Raw genomic sequence first — 16,574 nt, forward strand, 5'->3', positions numbered from 1 at the left:
GCAGAACTTTCTGCGAGCCCAGCTGCGTCAACTTTGAACTTCCCTAGTAGAGGGGTCGCAGCCCTCATGCGATTATCCCCACATCTAATCGGCCCGCGTCCCAGTTCCAACCGACGAACTCCAACAACTACTGCAGCTTTTTATGTCGAGCTTGAGTCTGAAGACTGTCATTGTATGCTAGGCATGGGACTGATGTACCCAATTCGCTATGAGAGTGAAGACTTGCGAGGAGGTTACCAGTGGAATCGAGTCTACGGTCGTCAGAACCATCGACTCCCCTAGGCCTGAGATGCGTCAAGACGGACGCCCAATGAGGCTCGTAGTAAAGGACGCAAGGATGTCATAAGAATCAAGTTGCTGGGATTAGGTATTGGCATGAATGTTAGTACAATACACGAATGGTTCCGTATCACTCAGGGGATCTTTCATCCATCCTGTTCCTATGAAAACCACCCGCCTGGTTTCGACTCGACCTCCGAGCCGACCTCGCCGTCCCGCTTTTTCCTGAGCTCCTCCAAAATGCGCTTTACACCCTCGACATCGCCCACCGCTGCTCTCCCACCATCCCAGTCAACAACGATCGGCCACTTGAGCGCGTTGATATTTTGGGTGGCAAGGCGCAACACGCCCTCGGCGCTGGTTGGTCGGGTGTGCACGGTCGGGTGTGCAGAGAGTAGACTAGCTGGTGTGGGTGCGTCTGTTGATAAGGGGTCAGCGGGTAGGTACGACATGATAGTCCGGAGCTGGTCGGAAGTGGGAGGGGCGTTTTCGACCACCTCCAGATTGAACTTCAATGGGGGGTTTGTTGCTTTGGTGGGAGGATACGGGGAGGATACCGCGGTGCGGAGTAATTGAAGGGCAGCATTTGAAGGCGGCGAGGAAGGATTGTGGCTGGAATACTGGTGAGTAAGATCCTAGTCCAGACCGAGGACATGCGCTCACAATATGGAGATTTGGGGCTGCAGAAGTTCATGTTAAGGATGTTTGAGCGAGGCCTTAGACAATAGTAGCAGAAAAGTACAAGTTTGACTCACGATAGAACGTAAGAAGGAGGAGAACATCAGATATATAATTCCCTCGGAATGAGGTATTCAAGCGAAATCAGTGAGGAGTCGCCGACTCGAGAAAGAATCCCAATCAAAGTACCAATGATGTAACCAACGCGCGCCACTTAAACAAAACTCAAAATAAGTCTAATTCCAAGCTTATGCTCCATACCGCGAGGTACCTGCAGAGTAATCATAATTACTTAGGTCCGGCCGTAATGTATTAATGATCGCAAGCGTTGTACCGCCTTGTAAAGCATATTCGCGGATGGCTGTCTTGCACCCACTCGTGTCGGGCGTCTTCTTTCCTATCTAGGCAACAGTGCGTCTCAGCTCAGCAGCAGTGGCTGCTATGCCACATGTCACGCCATTGACGAAACTCTGCAAGCAAATATCAGCTGTTAATATATTTTAGAGGGATTGATACATCATTAAGATTGATACTGTGTGCTAATATCTACCTAAAGTGTTGGCCTACTGACTTCACAGTACAATTTTTGTGAAGTCAGTGCCACAGCCACAAGGCTCAGCCACCAGTCAGCAATGCCCAAACTTTGCAATGTCGAAGACTATGGGAGCAACAGTGTGCTATGTCTACGACAGAAGCTATGTAGGTTTAGCGCGTGACAATGTCTCCTCTGCGCGCTGCTCGGACTGAAGGTGTAGCAAGTGGAGCAGGACCGACAATTGTCAGCCTCCTGACTCGAGCTTCACGTTACCGGCGTTGTGCGAGGAGATTCGAATCGCCGCGGATGCATCCGAAAACGCTCCTTACCTTCGGAACCCGGTTTCACTATCACCCCCCCACTGATACGGCCTTCTCTGCCACCAATACCATCATATCTACCGCCAACACTCATATCTCCAACTGCGAGAGCTCTCTCCTTGCGCTTGATGGCTGATATCAGCAATGGCGACCCCTTGGGACTCCGCCGCCTCACGGACAATTATCCACCCGCATACACCGACTTTTTTGGTACCTCAATGCCATGCATTTACAAGAAGGGGACTGTCTAGGATGTGCCCACGGGCCCTGAAGCTCAGCCTTTCATTCGTGAGGCCCGTCCCGTTTACAATGCGAAGAAAGTGGAGAGTTGGCTCTCTGTCGGGCAAGCTATCTGGAACTACATTGACAGCCTTGAGATTGAGTGGACTTTCATTAATCCACTTGCCTATGCCAATGCCGGGGAGGCTGAGCCTTTCTGCTCTTTTGTTGTTGTCATCGGTGTGAAGCCTTTGACCGTCTCCTTCAGCCATGCCGTTGATGTTGCCACCACTGCTCAGAATATGCTTATCTGTGCTGGCTTTGCTGAGGCCGAGGCGGCTGTTGTGGAGGGGGACAAAACATACTCCGTCTCTCAGGCCGCTCGTGGTCCTCAACTGCTTTCCTTCGATCCCCTCCTTGATGATGTCCGCGAGTTGCGACATCTTTTCAGCAGCACACTCGGCCTTTCTATATCACCTTTTAAATTCCCCCATTACGCAGGCACCGGTTCGCTTTATTACCAGTTTGGTGGAGACGACAAGCGTGTCGCCCTCTTAACATGTGCGCATGTCGCTTGTCCTCCTCTCGAGTATCCCAATACTGACAAGATTATCACCAACCCGAGCCAGTCTCGCGAGGAGATCATCTCGCCTGGGCCCGGAGCCTATGACAGCGCACTTAAGGCCCTGCAGGCAGATGTTGACCGCCAGATACGCTCGATCAAGATACGGGATGATGTGCTCGTTATGCTTGGGGATCCTATGCTGAACGAGGATGCAAGAATCACCAAGAGGCGCACGGAGCACCTGTTGCTAGTGGATGGCGCAAAGGAGAGGATTGAGCAGGTGAAAGAGCTGTTGAACGTGGTCCAGGACCGTGTTGACCCTAGCAAGCGTGCCATTGGCTTTGTTCTCCACTGCGAGCCGATCGAGGTTTCATCAGGGCCCCGCAGGTTCACCAAGGATTGGGCTCTCATTGAGCTCTATAATGATATGATTGATTGGAATGCATTCAGAGGCAACCGGGTCTACGTTGGTACGTCCCTTTCACATTTTTTTATTGATCTATTCTCAATCTTTTTGTTTTATAGCTGCAAGGATCACGGGCCCCCAATACGGCGAGATTATGTGGCCCCAGGCTGCTGATTCAGCAGATTATAAATACCCTGCCAATGGCCTCCTTCAAGCGTATGGTGTTGTCCAGGAGGATGAGCTACGCAATCCTCAGCACCTTGACATTTATAACCAGAAGTGTCTTCTTGTTGTCAAGAATGGAGCAACTACAGGAACCACATTTGGTCGTGTCAATGGTCTTGAGTCTTTCATTCGCCACTATCCTCCTTATGGTATCGATGAGACATCCACTGAAATTGCTGTCTTGAGATACAGCAAGGATTATCCCAGGTTCTCCGAGTCTGGAGACTCAGGACCAATTGTTCTTGACAGGACTGGTAAGATTGTTGGAGTACTTACCGGTGGTGTAGGTCCCACAGATGGCACTGATATTTCATATATCACTCCATACTTTGACATACATGCACAGCTCACAGCCAAATATCCCAGCATCTGTCTCTACCCAGTTATTAATTGAGCCTTCATGTATTCACTTCCTACCCCAAATGAATTGTTTGTTGTGCCTGGTGAAAAATGAATATGCACCACTTTGTGCCAATCAAGCTGATTTTTACTCCTCCCAGTCTAGATTCTGGTTCTACAAGGATGGTCAAGCTGACAACTGCCTGATTGGCATATCTAATAACATGCCTTCTGGCAACAAACTGCGACAGCAGACATCTGCCTGAAAACGCCTAGAAGAGTTGCTAGAGTCACATCTCGACTGGGACTACGCGCTGTTCGACGAGAACGGCACTGCGATTCCAGTTGTCGCCACTGGCCGTGAATTGTAATTGATAGATTAAATGCTTCGACAAGTACGTACTGAGCCTCTGTTCAATAAACCATATACTAACTATACGACGAGTAGAGACATTTGACCACGGATGTAGCGTATGCGCTCTCCTCAGCAACTTGTGGTATGATATAAGCTACATGCTATGCTATAAGTGTGAAGAGGATGCTGTGCGTGCTTTATCGAGGCGCGCGCTTCAGTACGGCGGCTGGGACTGATGCATCTAAAGAGAGTAATTGGATGGGCTCGGGAACGGCTAGATGTTTATCTACTTTTCGGCTCAAGGAGCGAAGAGAGAGAGATTTCCTGCGAGCTGTCGTACATTATCATCCCACAGATCATTCTGGTGTTTTGCTTTGCCCCGTTTTATTCCAACAACATCGGAACAAGAGTACTCAACAGCATCCGGCTAACAAGGGAAGTTTTGCATTGTTCTCTGAATTTTTATACAACGCTGCGAGGACAGCTTGACGACGTCCTTTTGTCCGTGGGAGCATGGATCTTACGAGTCTGCATATATAGACTCTTTCCTGCCCGCTCCACTCTGCCGCTGCTATTGCTATCTCGTCATAATGATTTCCATCCCTCCAAATCCCTCTGCTGCTTTTGATTCCCAATCTCCATCTCGAGTCAATGTACCTGACATCGACCTGGAGGCACATATTCTCTCGGCAGATGATTCAGTTGAGTCAGCAACTAATTTTTCCAATGATATAGTATATCCCGCTGCTCTTCCTAGAAATAGCATGTGGGTAACGCTCCAAGATGAAGAATATTTGACGGTAAATGGCACTACACCCGCAGTGAGCAGCTTAGGTCTCAAATTTGCGAGTGAACTGATTAGTCTTCTAATAGGTACTTGAAAAAGACCTGTCTAGATCCAGGACAGAAGACGAAGTCATGTCGCTGGGCGGGAGAGCGTCCATCAATGCTAAACCGGTAATTTTTGGAATGCTCTATATCTGAGAAACAGACACCAACTATCTGTCGAAGCATGAAGTCTCTGAGGTCGCCAACCACGTAGAGGGTGGGTCTAATGCAGAGGTGATCCCTTTATGAACTTACTGAGACGGACGAAACTCATTGAGGGGGGTTGTCATTGCTGCATCTTTCTTCCACCTCAAAGCGTGGGGCTCCAGGCCAACCCTCAACGTCACGAGATAAAGTCCCAGAAACATTCATCAAGGAAGATATGCAAAGAGTGTGGTCAGACTGCGCCAAGCAAGTCTGGGAGCAGCAGAGAGAGATCATCGACAGGTGGAAGGATGAATTGAATACGCTCCTAATTTTTGTGGGTGCACTACTGATATAGGCTTATCTGTGTGCGTCTGGAACTGACGTGCCTTAAACACATATTCCCGTGTTATCTATAGGCCGGTCTGTTCTCAGCTGTCCTCACCTCGTTCGTAATTGAGTACTATTCCACTCTTCAACCATCGACCTTCGGCACTCCCCAAATTCTCGTCGTCATCTCTGCACTGCCGGAAGTCTTCATCGCCACTGCTGATCATCATAATTTGCTCTTTCCGTCGATGTCCGCTCTGGTCAATTCGTCCTCGGCGACGCAGGCCTCGTCTCAGGCCATCGCTGTCAACGGGCTCTGGTTCGCTGCGCTTGTCTTCAGTCTTGGCGCAGCATCCCTCGCCATATCTGTCAACCAGTGGTTAAACCATCACCGGACGCGGCCGTTGAGCATGTCTCGAGAGAGCGCAGAGATCTGGTACCTGCGACATCGGAGCCTTGACCGATGGAAGGTTCCTCTAATCATCAGCGTCCTTCCGGTTCTTCTACAAGTCTCGCTAGCTCTATTTCTCGTTGGGCTGGTCATTCAGTTATGGTCACTGAATGCTTGCATATCTACCGTTGTCTGTGGTCTCGTTTCGCTGCTGTTGTTGGGTACCATTGGCACTGCATTCATTCCCGCTCTTGTGCCTGACTGTGCCTACAAGTCTCCGCAGGCATGGTAGTGGCTAAAGCTGCTATATGGCATCCAAAGGTTGATATATTCGGCCGCCTTCACGCTGGTCTGGCGCCTTCGCGATCGTAAGCGGTCAGATTTGGATGATGCCACTCTTTAAACTCTCTTACTGCTATTTTTAGGTGTCCTCAGTGCCGAATGGTGGAAGAGCTCCTTGGGGCAGTGGAAGACATCACTTAGGCAGCGGGGAACCGTCCTCGGGCAATGGAAAACCCGCCTTAAGCAACTGTGGAGATCTCTAAAGCATTTTCAAGTTTCCTTCGGGCAGCGAAAGACTATCTGCGAAATGTGTACGAAGATGATTCAAACAATTCCTGCTTTTGAAGTATTCTGAGACTTTGCTGGTGCCATAATAGATTGTACCGGTGTAGAGCGACTGTTTTGGACCCTTCTGGAACGAAAGACTTCCCTAGACAAGCTGTGGCACTTAACGGATTGGAGGGCGTGTGAAGGGATGAGACAGAATGCAAGCTCTTCGACGCCATTTCTCGGCCAAGTGCTAGCGGAGGCATACACAATGATCTCAGACAACTCATTCATTGTCCCACTTTCCCTCCTATGTCTCGATACCACCTGCTATGAAACCGTCCTCGATTCCTTGTCTGCTATCACGACGCGCGGGCAATTGAGAGTCCCTATATATCGGGCGTGGGGTAAATACTATGCGACACAGGCCAGCGAACAAGAAAAGTGCTATATAATCGCAATGCTGGATGCTTTCATTGACATGCTCCCCATGATAGTCGACATCGACTCTAGTGGTAAGGACCATCGATGGCACGCCCATACCTACATACGGAGGCTCATGTGTTCGATCAACGACTGGCCCGTCGTTCGAGTCCGACTTCGAAGGCTGTGGAAGCACATGATGACGGACACAAGTGGAACGCTCTCGGTTGTTTTGGACTGTACGGTTGAAGTCAGCTCTCATTTCGAGAACGAGCTTGACAGGACAGGTAAGAGCGTCTATGACATTTGCTCATGGAATTTCACTATATTATCGTGAGACCTGGAATTTCTCCTGTCGGAGTTTCTATCTCCCCCACAAACAGGCCTTGACACAGCAGAGCTCCTCAAGTTTGCTCATTGGTGTCTTAACCTCGCGAGGGTGCGCAAATGGCTTGAGCTCCACACTATCCGTGATGAGCTGAGGGCACTTGTGGCGACTGTGTGCACCATCCTGAAGGACGCCGTCTTGAAGCCGCAAATCCTGGATAGCGAGATATTGACGATGAGCGAGGTATTTTTCTTTACGCCGTTCATAGCCGAATGTGCACGTCACGTCGAAGACGATTCTGGAGTACTCGAGATCAACATGCTCACGTTCTTGGCCGACTTGGTGTGTAGCTGCGAGCTGTACAAGGTTTGGGAGTATGACATGCAGAAGGAGGTGCGCAAGATACGAGAGCTTGTTTGTCTACCTGGGGGTATGTGGTCTGCTAGTCATGAATTCCGTTTGACTCAACACTGGATATGCATGCGAGCAGAGACCATCCACGATGCAGACGTCTGGCTGTCCTCGGTGGCGGACGAGCAGCCTGCCCGGAAGGAGAGAGCCTTTGCCAGGCTACGTGCCTCGTGCAATACGACGAAAACGACTGAGATTTGAGTTCTTGCCCCATATAGGTGTATCAAAATATGACAGCCTGATTTTCACGGTCCCACCTAGTTTGTAAGCCTCAGACGTCGTGGCCCAATACGCTCTGCTCACTGGGCCTCACGTGCGGATGCCAAATGGTCTTGTCAGCTCTTAACGTCATGGAGATGATGTACCTCAGACGCGGCGCGGCACTAATACGGTTGGGCTGGGCCCGCGGACGTCGATATCACGGACGCGTCCGTCAAAACCCAGTCCGCAGTCCGTGATGACGGGCGGGGAGCCAGCGGTACCGATTTCGAGCCTACGGCGCCGACAATCGATATGCTTTTGACCCTACGAAGGGCCTCGGAGGGAGCACCTTTATCGTTTGAGCGTATAGAATGGGAGCCCGCACTCCTGCATGGCGAAAACGGATACGCGGCGTATGTCCAACACCATAACGGTCCGCAGTGCACGGAACTCGCTGTCGCGCGCCTGTCTGTCACGAACAAACGTTTTAGCATCTGTCAAAAACAGACACCCCAGATGCCATATGCTTGAAGACCGCTTCTAGCTCCGGGCTCTGCAGCGCCAAACCGCTGGCGGGAAATTGGAAGATGGCGGCATGATGCGAGAATGCGGCGCACACGGGGTATAGCCACGATTGTGTGCACGCGTGGTCATTTCTTTTTTCAACTTGAATTTGTCGTCGTATCAAAAAAAAAACGGCGGCGGCGTACGAGATACGACGCAGAGAAATGATGGTGGTGCGCCGGCGAAACGGTGAGGTGTTATAAGGTGAACCGAATACCAAAACGGTAGCGACGTGCTCTTGCTGGCCCGGGCTCTTCCTCATGGACGTCGAGGCGGTGTAGCATCGATTCTCCCTCCCCCCCTCCCCCTCAATGAGAGTTGTTTGAAAAATAAATAAAATTTTGGAACCCACCGGGAGACAACATGCGCGGCCATCGTGACGAGACTTATCGCTGATGGTGTAAAATGCGCAAGGACAATTGGAAGGGATGGTCGACAAAGAGGCGACAAGCGCACGCGCATCCCTTGATATGAGCTGTATCCGATCTCGGGGGCACCGCGGCAGCCTGACAGTGGTAGCGCCGCTACTATTAAAAGAAAAGTGATGAGTGGGGAGTCTTGCGGGGCGGGGCGAAACGGAAGTGGGGGCATTCTTGAATTTGAAGTTGTGTGTGATACTGCGGAGCGTTAGGCCTCAAATGCCGCTGTGGAATCCACATGCATAGGGAGTCGAATTCCAAATTTCTGCGGTGGAAGGTATGGTAGGCTGCGGGAGAGGAAATGGAGACGGCGAAGCTACGGAATCGAAGATAGGTGAGGACAAAGAATGCGTACTGGTGCTGACACGCACATATCTCATTATTTTCTGCGGGTCCTCCCGGTGCGCATCGACGTCTTATTTGCTGTTTGTGCCCATCTCTTCTACCACGTCCGAGTCAGCAGCAGCTTTGGAGTTTCTCACTTCATTACCGCCCATGGGCCACCGTGATTAAACCATAACTTGGTCTCCACGTCAACCTGGCGTCGGTGGTCTCTGCCAACCTGCCTGCTGTCGCCTGTCCATGTCAGCCCCTAAGCGGCGAGCCTGAGACACCTCAAACAGGGCACGCATGACCCAATTGCGAACGTGAGGTGCGTAAAAATTCCGGGAGAGCTGTCCAGTGTCTTGAGGGCCATTTTACTGGACTTTTTTTTTATGATCCCGTTTATTGTCCGCGAGGGCCTGGCCCTATGTAAACAGCTTTTACTGGACTTAGCGGTACGAGCATCGTTACGACGCCTTTGCGGCATTCCTGGGCGAGGGGCGGCCGCAATAAGAAGCGGCCGCGATTAACTTCGCGGACTCGGAACATTAGACGGTTCATTTGTGTCCGGCGGAATCAAGAAGACTGCGGCCGTAAATAGTGTCTCTGTCCATGGTCGAGATGCGGTTCTTGGTGGGAGCGCAGACGTCAGCTGCTGTATCCTAAACTATCCATACGCAGGTACCGCGGATCTCTGTGTTCCAATACAGTGCGTCAGTGTGATAGTCTGCATGTGGAACGGCGTCTACTTGCCTCGGCAGTTTAGCCTCCGAATGCCAAACAAATGTCGGACAGGAGCATGGACATGGCGCTAGCAAGGACTCTATGTTCTTGCTTGTCGGACGTATGAAGCCAAAAATATGCCGATAAAGATTCAGGAACTCATGCCCAGGCTGGAGCCGCGAGTGAAAACGGTCAGACGAGGCCGAGCTCGAGCTGGATAGGGCCTGTGACACTGACAGTGTCATATCCCACTTATCTGCGTGATCTGTTTGAGGTCAAGACGAGTTGGGACCCGCCTCGAGGTATCCCGCGTGATGGTGCTGGCACAATCTGCGGTGACGGCGTACTGTACCATGTGCACTGGGTGCATAATTGGTCACACGAAACGGCTGCGGGCGCTGGTGGGTTTGGATATGTAGATGCGTCACTGGTTGGTAGACGGGAAAGCATAAGATGGATATTCAGTACAGTTACAGCGGACCGATAATGATAGACTCATAGAGTGATGATGCTGTCAGATTATTTATGCGTGATTGTAATCGCTGAGCGCGGAGAACTGAGATAAAGCGTGTCTCGTGCCTCATGCGAGGACAGGAACGAGATTGTAGTGGCTCAGGGAACATTCCTGTGCCTCGCATCCGTCCCTGCTTCGAGGACGGCAGCTACACACTACTGGCGCGGTGGCGGTGCCAAGGGAGGGACAACGCGAGAAACCAGGAATAGATCGCGTGATAGCGGGTCATCATTGCACGAACCTCATGGACGGTATACGCTGTGTTGGCCGTTGTACCTGACCACGCATTCGATGCGAGGCTAGCGCGTCGAGAGCAGCAGGGTCTGAATGGAGAAGATTCATCATCCGGGGTAACCGCCCAGTGATAGTATCACTTCGACGTATCAATATTCAATTTTCACGACAGCTGCCCGGATGAGAAGCGAGTGCTGGCGGGGACCGGTGGGATGAACGAAACTCGAGAGAGTCTGCCTGGATCAGACAGCCCTCGCGGCCCCGTCTGTTTCACGGCAGAGAGGCGAGCAGTTGCACGCAGGTGCCTGAGACAACCCGACGCGACACGTGCTCCTGCATCCGCATTTGGCAACTCGATGGGATGATCGATCGGGCTCCTTCCAGATGCGGTCACTCCTCCCGCCGCCTCTCCTCCTCGTCTCCTCCATCGTCCTTCGCCGCTCTGCCCCTTCCTCGCGCATTCTCCCCGCTGCCTGTCGCCTCCAATATCCACGGATTCTCTGCGAGTTTCTCGTATCTCTCCCGCCGGCGGCCACTTATCAGACAGTGTCCAGGCACTCATCGTTGTCTCTGCTCTTATCTGCCCGCCGGTAACGCTCCCATCAAACACCAGCATCGGTCGTTCCTGTACGTATTAAGTCCTTACACGACGTCGACGCTTTCCCTATCGCTGTTCCTCCCCGCGTGTGCCTGACGGTCGGTGCAGCGCCGCATCACGAACCTAACTTTATCCGCGTTATCTTGTTCTGTACGCATGCTTCCCTCTTGGCGGCTTTCTTCCCGGCGTCCTGGCACTCGCCCTACCTCCGGCCGCCCCCACTACTTATACTCTCCGCCGCCCGCCCGGCTTCTCCCAAGGCCAGGTCTCCCCCCTCCGCCCTTCCTCCCCGTCTCTTGCTGCATCCAGCATGGCTTCCACCATGCCCTCGCTGCCTGCATATGAGAACGAGAAGTCCGTCGACGACTCTTCCTTCGACAACGAGAAGGACAGTAACCTCGACGCTGACATCGTCGATGGTCAGCTCGCCAAAGACGTCGCGGAACTCGAGGAAAGGATTGCCAACGATGAGGCTACCGAGGCAGAGTACCGTGTCGAGGAGGCGTATGAGGTCGCCATCAAGGTCTGTATTCCACTCCTTCAACCCAGACCTTGTCCTGACCTCGTCTCTCTCTAGGTCTTGTCCACTCGCGATGACCCCGAGCTCCAGGCAGTCACCTTCCGTACCCTCTTCCTTGGTCTTGGTTTCTCCTCCTTTGGCGCGTGAGTCCCATTTGTTTCCCACATCACAGAGCCGCAGCCTGATGTGTTTGATAGTGTCCTCGCCCAGATTTACTACTTCAAGCCGCAGACGCTGAATGTTTCCACGCTGCTCTTGCTTGTCCTGTCGTACTGGTTCGGTAACGCTATGCATGTTGCCATTCCCCAGCGCGGCTGGTTCCGTTACCTCAACCCCGGTCCATTTAACAGTGCGTGTTTTCCCCTTCCCTGTGTAGATGGATTGATATGCTGATATGGTCGGTATATGCAGTCAAGGAGCATGTCGCCATCATCATTATGTCATCCACGGCTGCAACGTCTGCGGTTGCCATCCAGGTCATTTCGGTTCAGGAGTGTAAGTGCTTGATGATATTCATTCCGGTTTTCATCGAACGAAACTTGATTTTGGATTTGATTTTGAACAGTGTACTACAACAACACGATGGTGCGCATACACCCACTTCTCTCGCTATTTGATATCACTAGGCTGACAGCTACTGCGCACAACAGAATGCGGGCATTGCGATCTTCACGCTCATCGGGTCTCAGCTCATCGGTTATGGCTACGCTGGTATCCTGCAGGACGTTCTCGTCAAGCCTACCAAGTGTTTCTGGCCCGCTAATAGTATGTTGTCTCTCGCAGCCCTTGTTTGCATAGACTGATACATTTCACACCAGTCTACATCGCCAATTTGTTCCAGGCGTTGCATTACGATAGGCAGATGACATCCAAGCGTGTGCGTCTCTTCTGGCTTATCTTCGGTATCATGTTCTGCTGGGAGATCTTCCCTGAATGTAAGTCATCACCCTCGTTTCTGTATAATTGAGTCCTGACTCGCGGCGCAGGGATCTTCCCCGTTCTGACGGGCTTCTCGATCTTCTGCCTTGCCGATAACACTAACGCCATCTTCCGTAATGTTTTCGGCGGTGCATCGAACAACGAAGGTCTTGGGCTGCTCTCGGTGTGCTTCGACTGGAATTACGTCACCAGCCAGTGCATGTGGTCCCCGCTTTGGCTCCAGATCAACCAGGACATCGGTATCGCGCTCACGTACATTCTCATGTGCGGTGTGTACTACGGCAATGTGTGGAAGGCGCAGCAGTTCCCTTTCATGAGCCAGGCGATCTTCGTGCGTGTGCTTGTTTACTCTTGTCGTTCAAGGCGCTGATGGGGCCCGCAGGCGGAGAACGGCTCGCAGTACGACCAGAGCGCGCTGCTCACCGATGGCAAGTTCAACGCCACGATGTATGCCCAGCTTGGGGTGCGTTTCTCCTTGTACGCACTGGCAACGTGGGACAAATAACTGACTGACTTCGTGTCACAGCCCGCGTACTTCTCTTCGACGAACGCGCTCTACCTCATCACGTCCAACCTGTCGCTCGGTGCGATTGTCACACACGTCGCGCTCTACCACTGGAATGACCTCAAGCCGTTCGTACTCTCGCTCAACCCATGGAACAAGCACGCACATTTCGTTCACGATGCGGTGAGTTTTTCTTCTTCTGCTTATCGGATAAAGTTTGCTCATTGACGGTGGCCGGGAATAGCACTGGGAGAAGATGAAAGTCTACAAGCAGATTCCGCGCTGGTGGTACGGTGCGGTGCTCCTTGTCGCATACGCAATCGCGCAAGCCAGTATGTTATTTTTCTTTCCTGCGTGCTCTTAGTCTGCACCGCTTACGTGTCTGTCGCACAGCGAACTACACCGGCAAGTCGGGCCTGCCATGGTGGGCGCTCACCGTGCTGCTCTTCATCGGCTTCATCCTCTGCGCGCTCTACTCCACACTCGCTGCGACGATTGGGTTCTCCGAGTTCATTTCTTCTGGCAACGGTTTCTTCCAGATGATCACCGGTGCGCGCTCTCACCTTCCCCTCGTGCGATTCGTTTAGCTGACTGGCGCTGGGCAGCGTACATGGTCCCCGGGCGCCCCGTCGCAAACATGTACGGTGCGATGTACGGCGCGCACCCGCTCCAGCAGGGCATCGCGTTCCTGCAGGACCTCAAGCTCGGCCAGTACTGCAAGCTCCCGCCGCGCGTCACGTTCTGCATGCAGATGATCGGCACGGTCGTCGGTGCTATCCTCAACTGTGAGTCTTCCTCGTTTGTTGGTAGCGCGGGCTGCGGCGCGCGTAAATCGCGCATCGTGCCCGCGGCTGGATCGTGCGATGAGGCGATGCTGACAATGTGGATCAAAAACGCACTTATAGATGTGATCATGTTGTCGATCATCAACGCGCAGCGCCCTGGTGCGTGTTTCCTTGCCTACCGATTGCCTTGTGTTGACTTATGGGTGCTCAGCTCTGCTCTCCATCGCGGGCACGCGGCTGTGGTCCGGCCAGAATGCGCAGGCGTACAACTGTATGTCTCCCGTGATTATACTGTAGTGTGCGCGCTGACTCGCGTGTGGACAGCAAACGCGATTTCGTGGGGTGCGCTCGCCCCGCAGATGTTTGGCCCCCACTCGACGTACCGCATGGTGCCCATCTCGCTCGCGATCGGCGTCTTCCTCCCGCTGCCGTTCTACCTTGCTGTGCGTATTGCGTTTGCATGAGATTTTCTGTTCGTTGGCTGACGCGCGCGCGCAGCACCGTCTCTGGCCCAAGGCTGGCTTCAACAACTTCAACACAAGTATCATCGTGCAGGTGCGCTGCATCCCCGGACCGTGCGTCCGCTTGCCGTGACTGACTGTTGTCTCCGCACAGTACTCTTGCTACCTCTCTGTTGGTGTTAACTCTTCTGTCAAGTAAGTCCTGCAGACTGTCAGTAGTCTGTGAAGTGCTGACTGACCGTCGTGCCCACAGCACCGCCATGGCCGTCGGTATCTTCACGCAGTACTGGGTGCGTCAGCGCTACCCCCGCTGGTTCACGAAGTACAAGTACGTTGTACCTACTCACATGCTTTGGGCCGTGATTGAGCGTTTTCCCTTTCCTTCAGCTACATCGTTGCGGCTGCCATGGACGGTGGAACCCAGGTCGTCATGTTCATCCTCAACTTTGTAAGTTCCGCGTGTGTTCTTGGAGTCTGAATTGCTGACTCCCACCTTCCAGGCCATCTTTGGTGCTGCGGGCAATGCGCATGCCTTCCCGCAATGGTGGGGCAACGGTGAGTACACTCTGCCAATCTGTCACCGCTCACTGCCGGTATTGCTGTTACTGTTGTCTCATACGCCCCGTCGACAGACCTTAACCTTTCCGCGGACCGCTGTCTCCTGGCCGCGTAAGGTTCTGTTCTTGCTCCCCTCCCCTTCCCCTTCTCTCTCTCCTCTCCCCCCACCCCACTCCCCTTCCCTCTCCGTACGCTTCATTCACCGCGCTGCGGCGCGGTATGTTGTGGACTGTAGGATGTAGAAATGCTGTGTACCGGCTGTATGGGCGGGTACGGCTCGTTGTAATTAGTCTAGTAGTGTACTTTGTTACATTTGCCTCCAGATCTCCTGGTTGGCGTTCATGTGCGTTCCCAAGAGCTCCCTCGGTCTGTGCTTGAGTTTTTTCATCGAGTGTCAAGAGGTGAGGCTGTTCATGAGCGCTCTCCGCTGAATGGATGGTCCGTGGCGCGTGGTGGCGCTCGATAGCAAGTGTAGCCGTCGGCCATCGTATGAGCCAATCAAGCGACATGCTGTTCCACTGAGAAAGCCCAACCTTCACTGAAGCGCCTCGCGCCACCAGAGCCTGCCTCGAGACGTCGAGTGAGACCTGTCCGTTCATCGTCCTCCGCGGTTCCATGCTATGTCTTTGCCGTTGTTTTCGGGTCATAGCTGAAGCTGCAGCTACGTGTTGATTTCAGAAGCCGGGAAGACCTTGTCATTTCTGCTACGTCACCATCCGCTTCGTTTCGCTTTTGGTAGACAAGTAGGAGTGCAAATGCGGTCCGTTGGCCGTCAAATCTCCACCGACCTCTCGCTGTTGATACGATGTGTCCGAGAATTTAAACTATATGCCAAGGATTGGCCAACGTTGGGTCGGAAAGCTTGCATATGGTGGGTTGAGCTGTCGCACAGAGCATGGTACATTCTCGATGTCGACGGAGGTTTCGAGACCAGGTACGTAGTGTCTGATTGGGGCAAATAAAGGAGACAATTCAGACAGGCTCAGAACATGGAAAACCTATCCATGTGGACGACGCTACGTGACTCACCAAATGCATAGGCAAGCATCAGACAGCGTAGCAAAAGTCTTGTATCTGAGTACGGTGTATGATAATCTCTCAAGCCTTTGAATAGCGCTCAAATACTAATCGCGTCTGTCGCCTATACTGCCTCTTTATCCTTTCCTGTGTCCCACCCAACATACGGGAGATCTTCCAACGTAACCCCCTTCCAATCATCCACAATCGCTCCAACCACCGCATCCCTGCCCTGCGGCGCCGTCACGCGGTAACCGAGCTCAGAGATATCGTTCCAGATGTACACTTGGCTCCCGGATTGGAAGATGTAGCGTGCGCCACCGACTTCCTCGAGCACGATTGCATTGACGCTGAGTCCAGTTCTCATTTTGAGCAGTTCCTTGACTTTATCGTCGAGACTGATGACGTCCGTCCAGCCTTCGGGAATAGGCACCTTCACGGGAGGCTCGCGGTTGATATGGGTGGTCTGCGGGCATTAGCGTGTCAGACTGCATTCAGAAGCAAGCTGCAAACACGAATACGTACATCTGAATCATGAGGGTGCTGGGGTGTGCTCTGACATAGGGTGCAAGGGGTATATCAGGCATAAGGCAGCGGAGCAGCGCAAGATGCGACTTACGGTGGCAGGCATCGTAGCGGATTGTATTATGAAGGAGAGGGGACAGCACACTCGTTTTAATACGAGCTGCGACCGTCTCATTCATGGTTCGTGACCAGAGATCGTGTTCTCCGAGACGGGGCGCTTGGGACCCCAAGCGTCTCGTTGGCCGGAGTCCGATGTCCAGTATCCGGCCCCGTACAGCTACCGACTCTGCTGCGGAGCTTCCGTTCTTTGTCGGATCGCTCGTGTATGGCAGGTCGCTGTCCCCCTTACTTCTAGCAGCCAC

The 16,574-nt window shown here is 52.8% G+C and overlaps 6 protein-coding genes across 6 annotated transcripts; 4 read left to right on the plus strand and 2 right to left on the minus strand.

Moving 5' to 3' along the window:
• Nucleotides 1-440: 440 nt before the first annotated feature.
• Nucleotides 441-1,061, minus strand: FIBRA_00812 (uncharacterized protein; the record flags this gene model as incomplete). The annotated part of the gene is made up of 3 exons (XM_012322700.1): nt 441-891; nt 943-959; nt 1,035-1,061. 3 exons carry the CDS (start codon nt 1,059-1,061, stop codon nt 441-443), a joined length of 495 nt encoding a protein of 164 aa, XP_012178090.1.
• Nucleotides 1,062-1,956: 895 nt separating this feature from the next.
• Nucleotides 1,957-3,621, plus strand: FIBRA_00813 (uncharacterized protein; the record flags this gene model as incomplete). The annotated part of the gene is made up of 3 exons (XM_012322701.1): nt 1,957-2,022; nt 2,064-3,066; nt 3,122-3,621. The coding sequence occupies 3 exons, from the start codon at nt 1,957-1,959 to the stop codon at nt 3,619-3,621; spliced, it is 1,569 nt and encodes a 522-aa protein (XP_012178091.1).
• Nucleotides 3,622-4,511: 890 nt separating this feature from the next.
• Nucleotides 4,512-5,906, plus strand: FIBRA_00814 (uncharacterized protein; the record flags this gene model as incomplete). Its single annotated transcript, XM_012322702.1, has 5 exons — nt 4,512-4,742; nt 4,795-4,878; nt 4,933-4,966; nt 5,028-5,230; nt 5,313-5,906. The coding sequence occupies 5 exons, from the start codon at nt 4,512-4,514 to the stop codon at nt 5,904-5,906; spliced, it is 1,146 nt and encodes a 381-aa protein (XP_012178092.1).
• A 717-nt stretch (nt 5,907-6,623) lies between these two features.
• FIBRA_00815 (uncharacterized protein) lies at nt 6,624-7,526 on the plus strand (the record flags this gene model as incomplete). Its single annotated transcript, XM_012322703.1, has 3 exons — nt 6,624-6,873; nt 6,925-7,344; nt 7,405-7,526. 3 exons carry the CDS (start codon nt 6,624-6,626, stop codon nt 7,524-7,526), a joined length of 792 nt encoding a protein of 263 aa, XP_012178093.1.
• Nucleotides 7,527-11,224: 3,698 nt separating this feature from the next.
• FIBRA_00816 (uncharacterized protein) lies at nt 11,225-14,785 on the plus strand (the record flags this gene model as incomplete). The annotated part of the gene is made up of 21 exons (XM_012322704.1): nt 11,225-11,425; nt 11,480-11,565; nt 11,620-11,771; nt 11,834-11,917; nt 11,988-12,007; nt 12,073-12,187; nt 12,241-12,357; nt 12,409-12,692; nt 12,744-12,824; nt 12,888-13,049; nt 13,111-13,198; nt 13,260-13,415; nt 13,472-13,810; nt 13,863-13,922; nt 13,976-14,094; nt 14,150-14,206; nt 14,267-14,307; nt 14,366-14,440; nt 14,500-14,560; nt 14,613-14,667; nt 14,745-14,785. 21 exons carry the CDS (start codon nt 11,225-11,227, stop codon nt 14,783-14,785), a joined length of 2,394 nt encoding a protein of 797 aa, XP_012178094.1.
• A 1,026-nt stretch (nt 14,786-15,811) lies between these two features.
• On the minus strand, nt 15,812-16,318 carry FIBRA_00817 (uncharacterized protein; the record flags this gene model as incomplete). The annotated part of the gene is made up of 3 exons (XM_012322705.1): nt 15,812-16,153; nt 16,213-16,242; nt 16,307-16,318. The coding sequence occupies 3 exons, from the start codon at nt 16,316-16,318 to the stop codon at nt 15,812-15,814; spliced, it is 384 nt and encodes a 127-aa protein (XP_012178095.1).
• Nucleotides 16,319-16,574: the final 256 nt, after the last annotated feature.

This window comes from Fibroporia radiculosa (genome assembly GCF_000313525.1).
Source record: "Fibroporia radiculosa TFFH 294 genomic supercontigs, scaffold341, whole genome shotgun sequence".
NCBI lineage: Eukaryota > Fungi > Basidiomycota > Agaricomycetes > Polyporales > Fibroporiaceae > Fibroporia > Fibroporia radiculosa.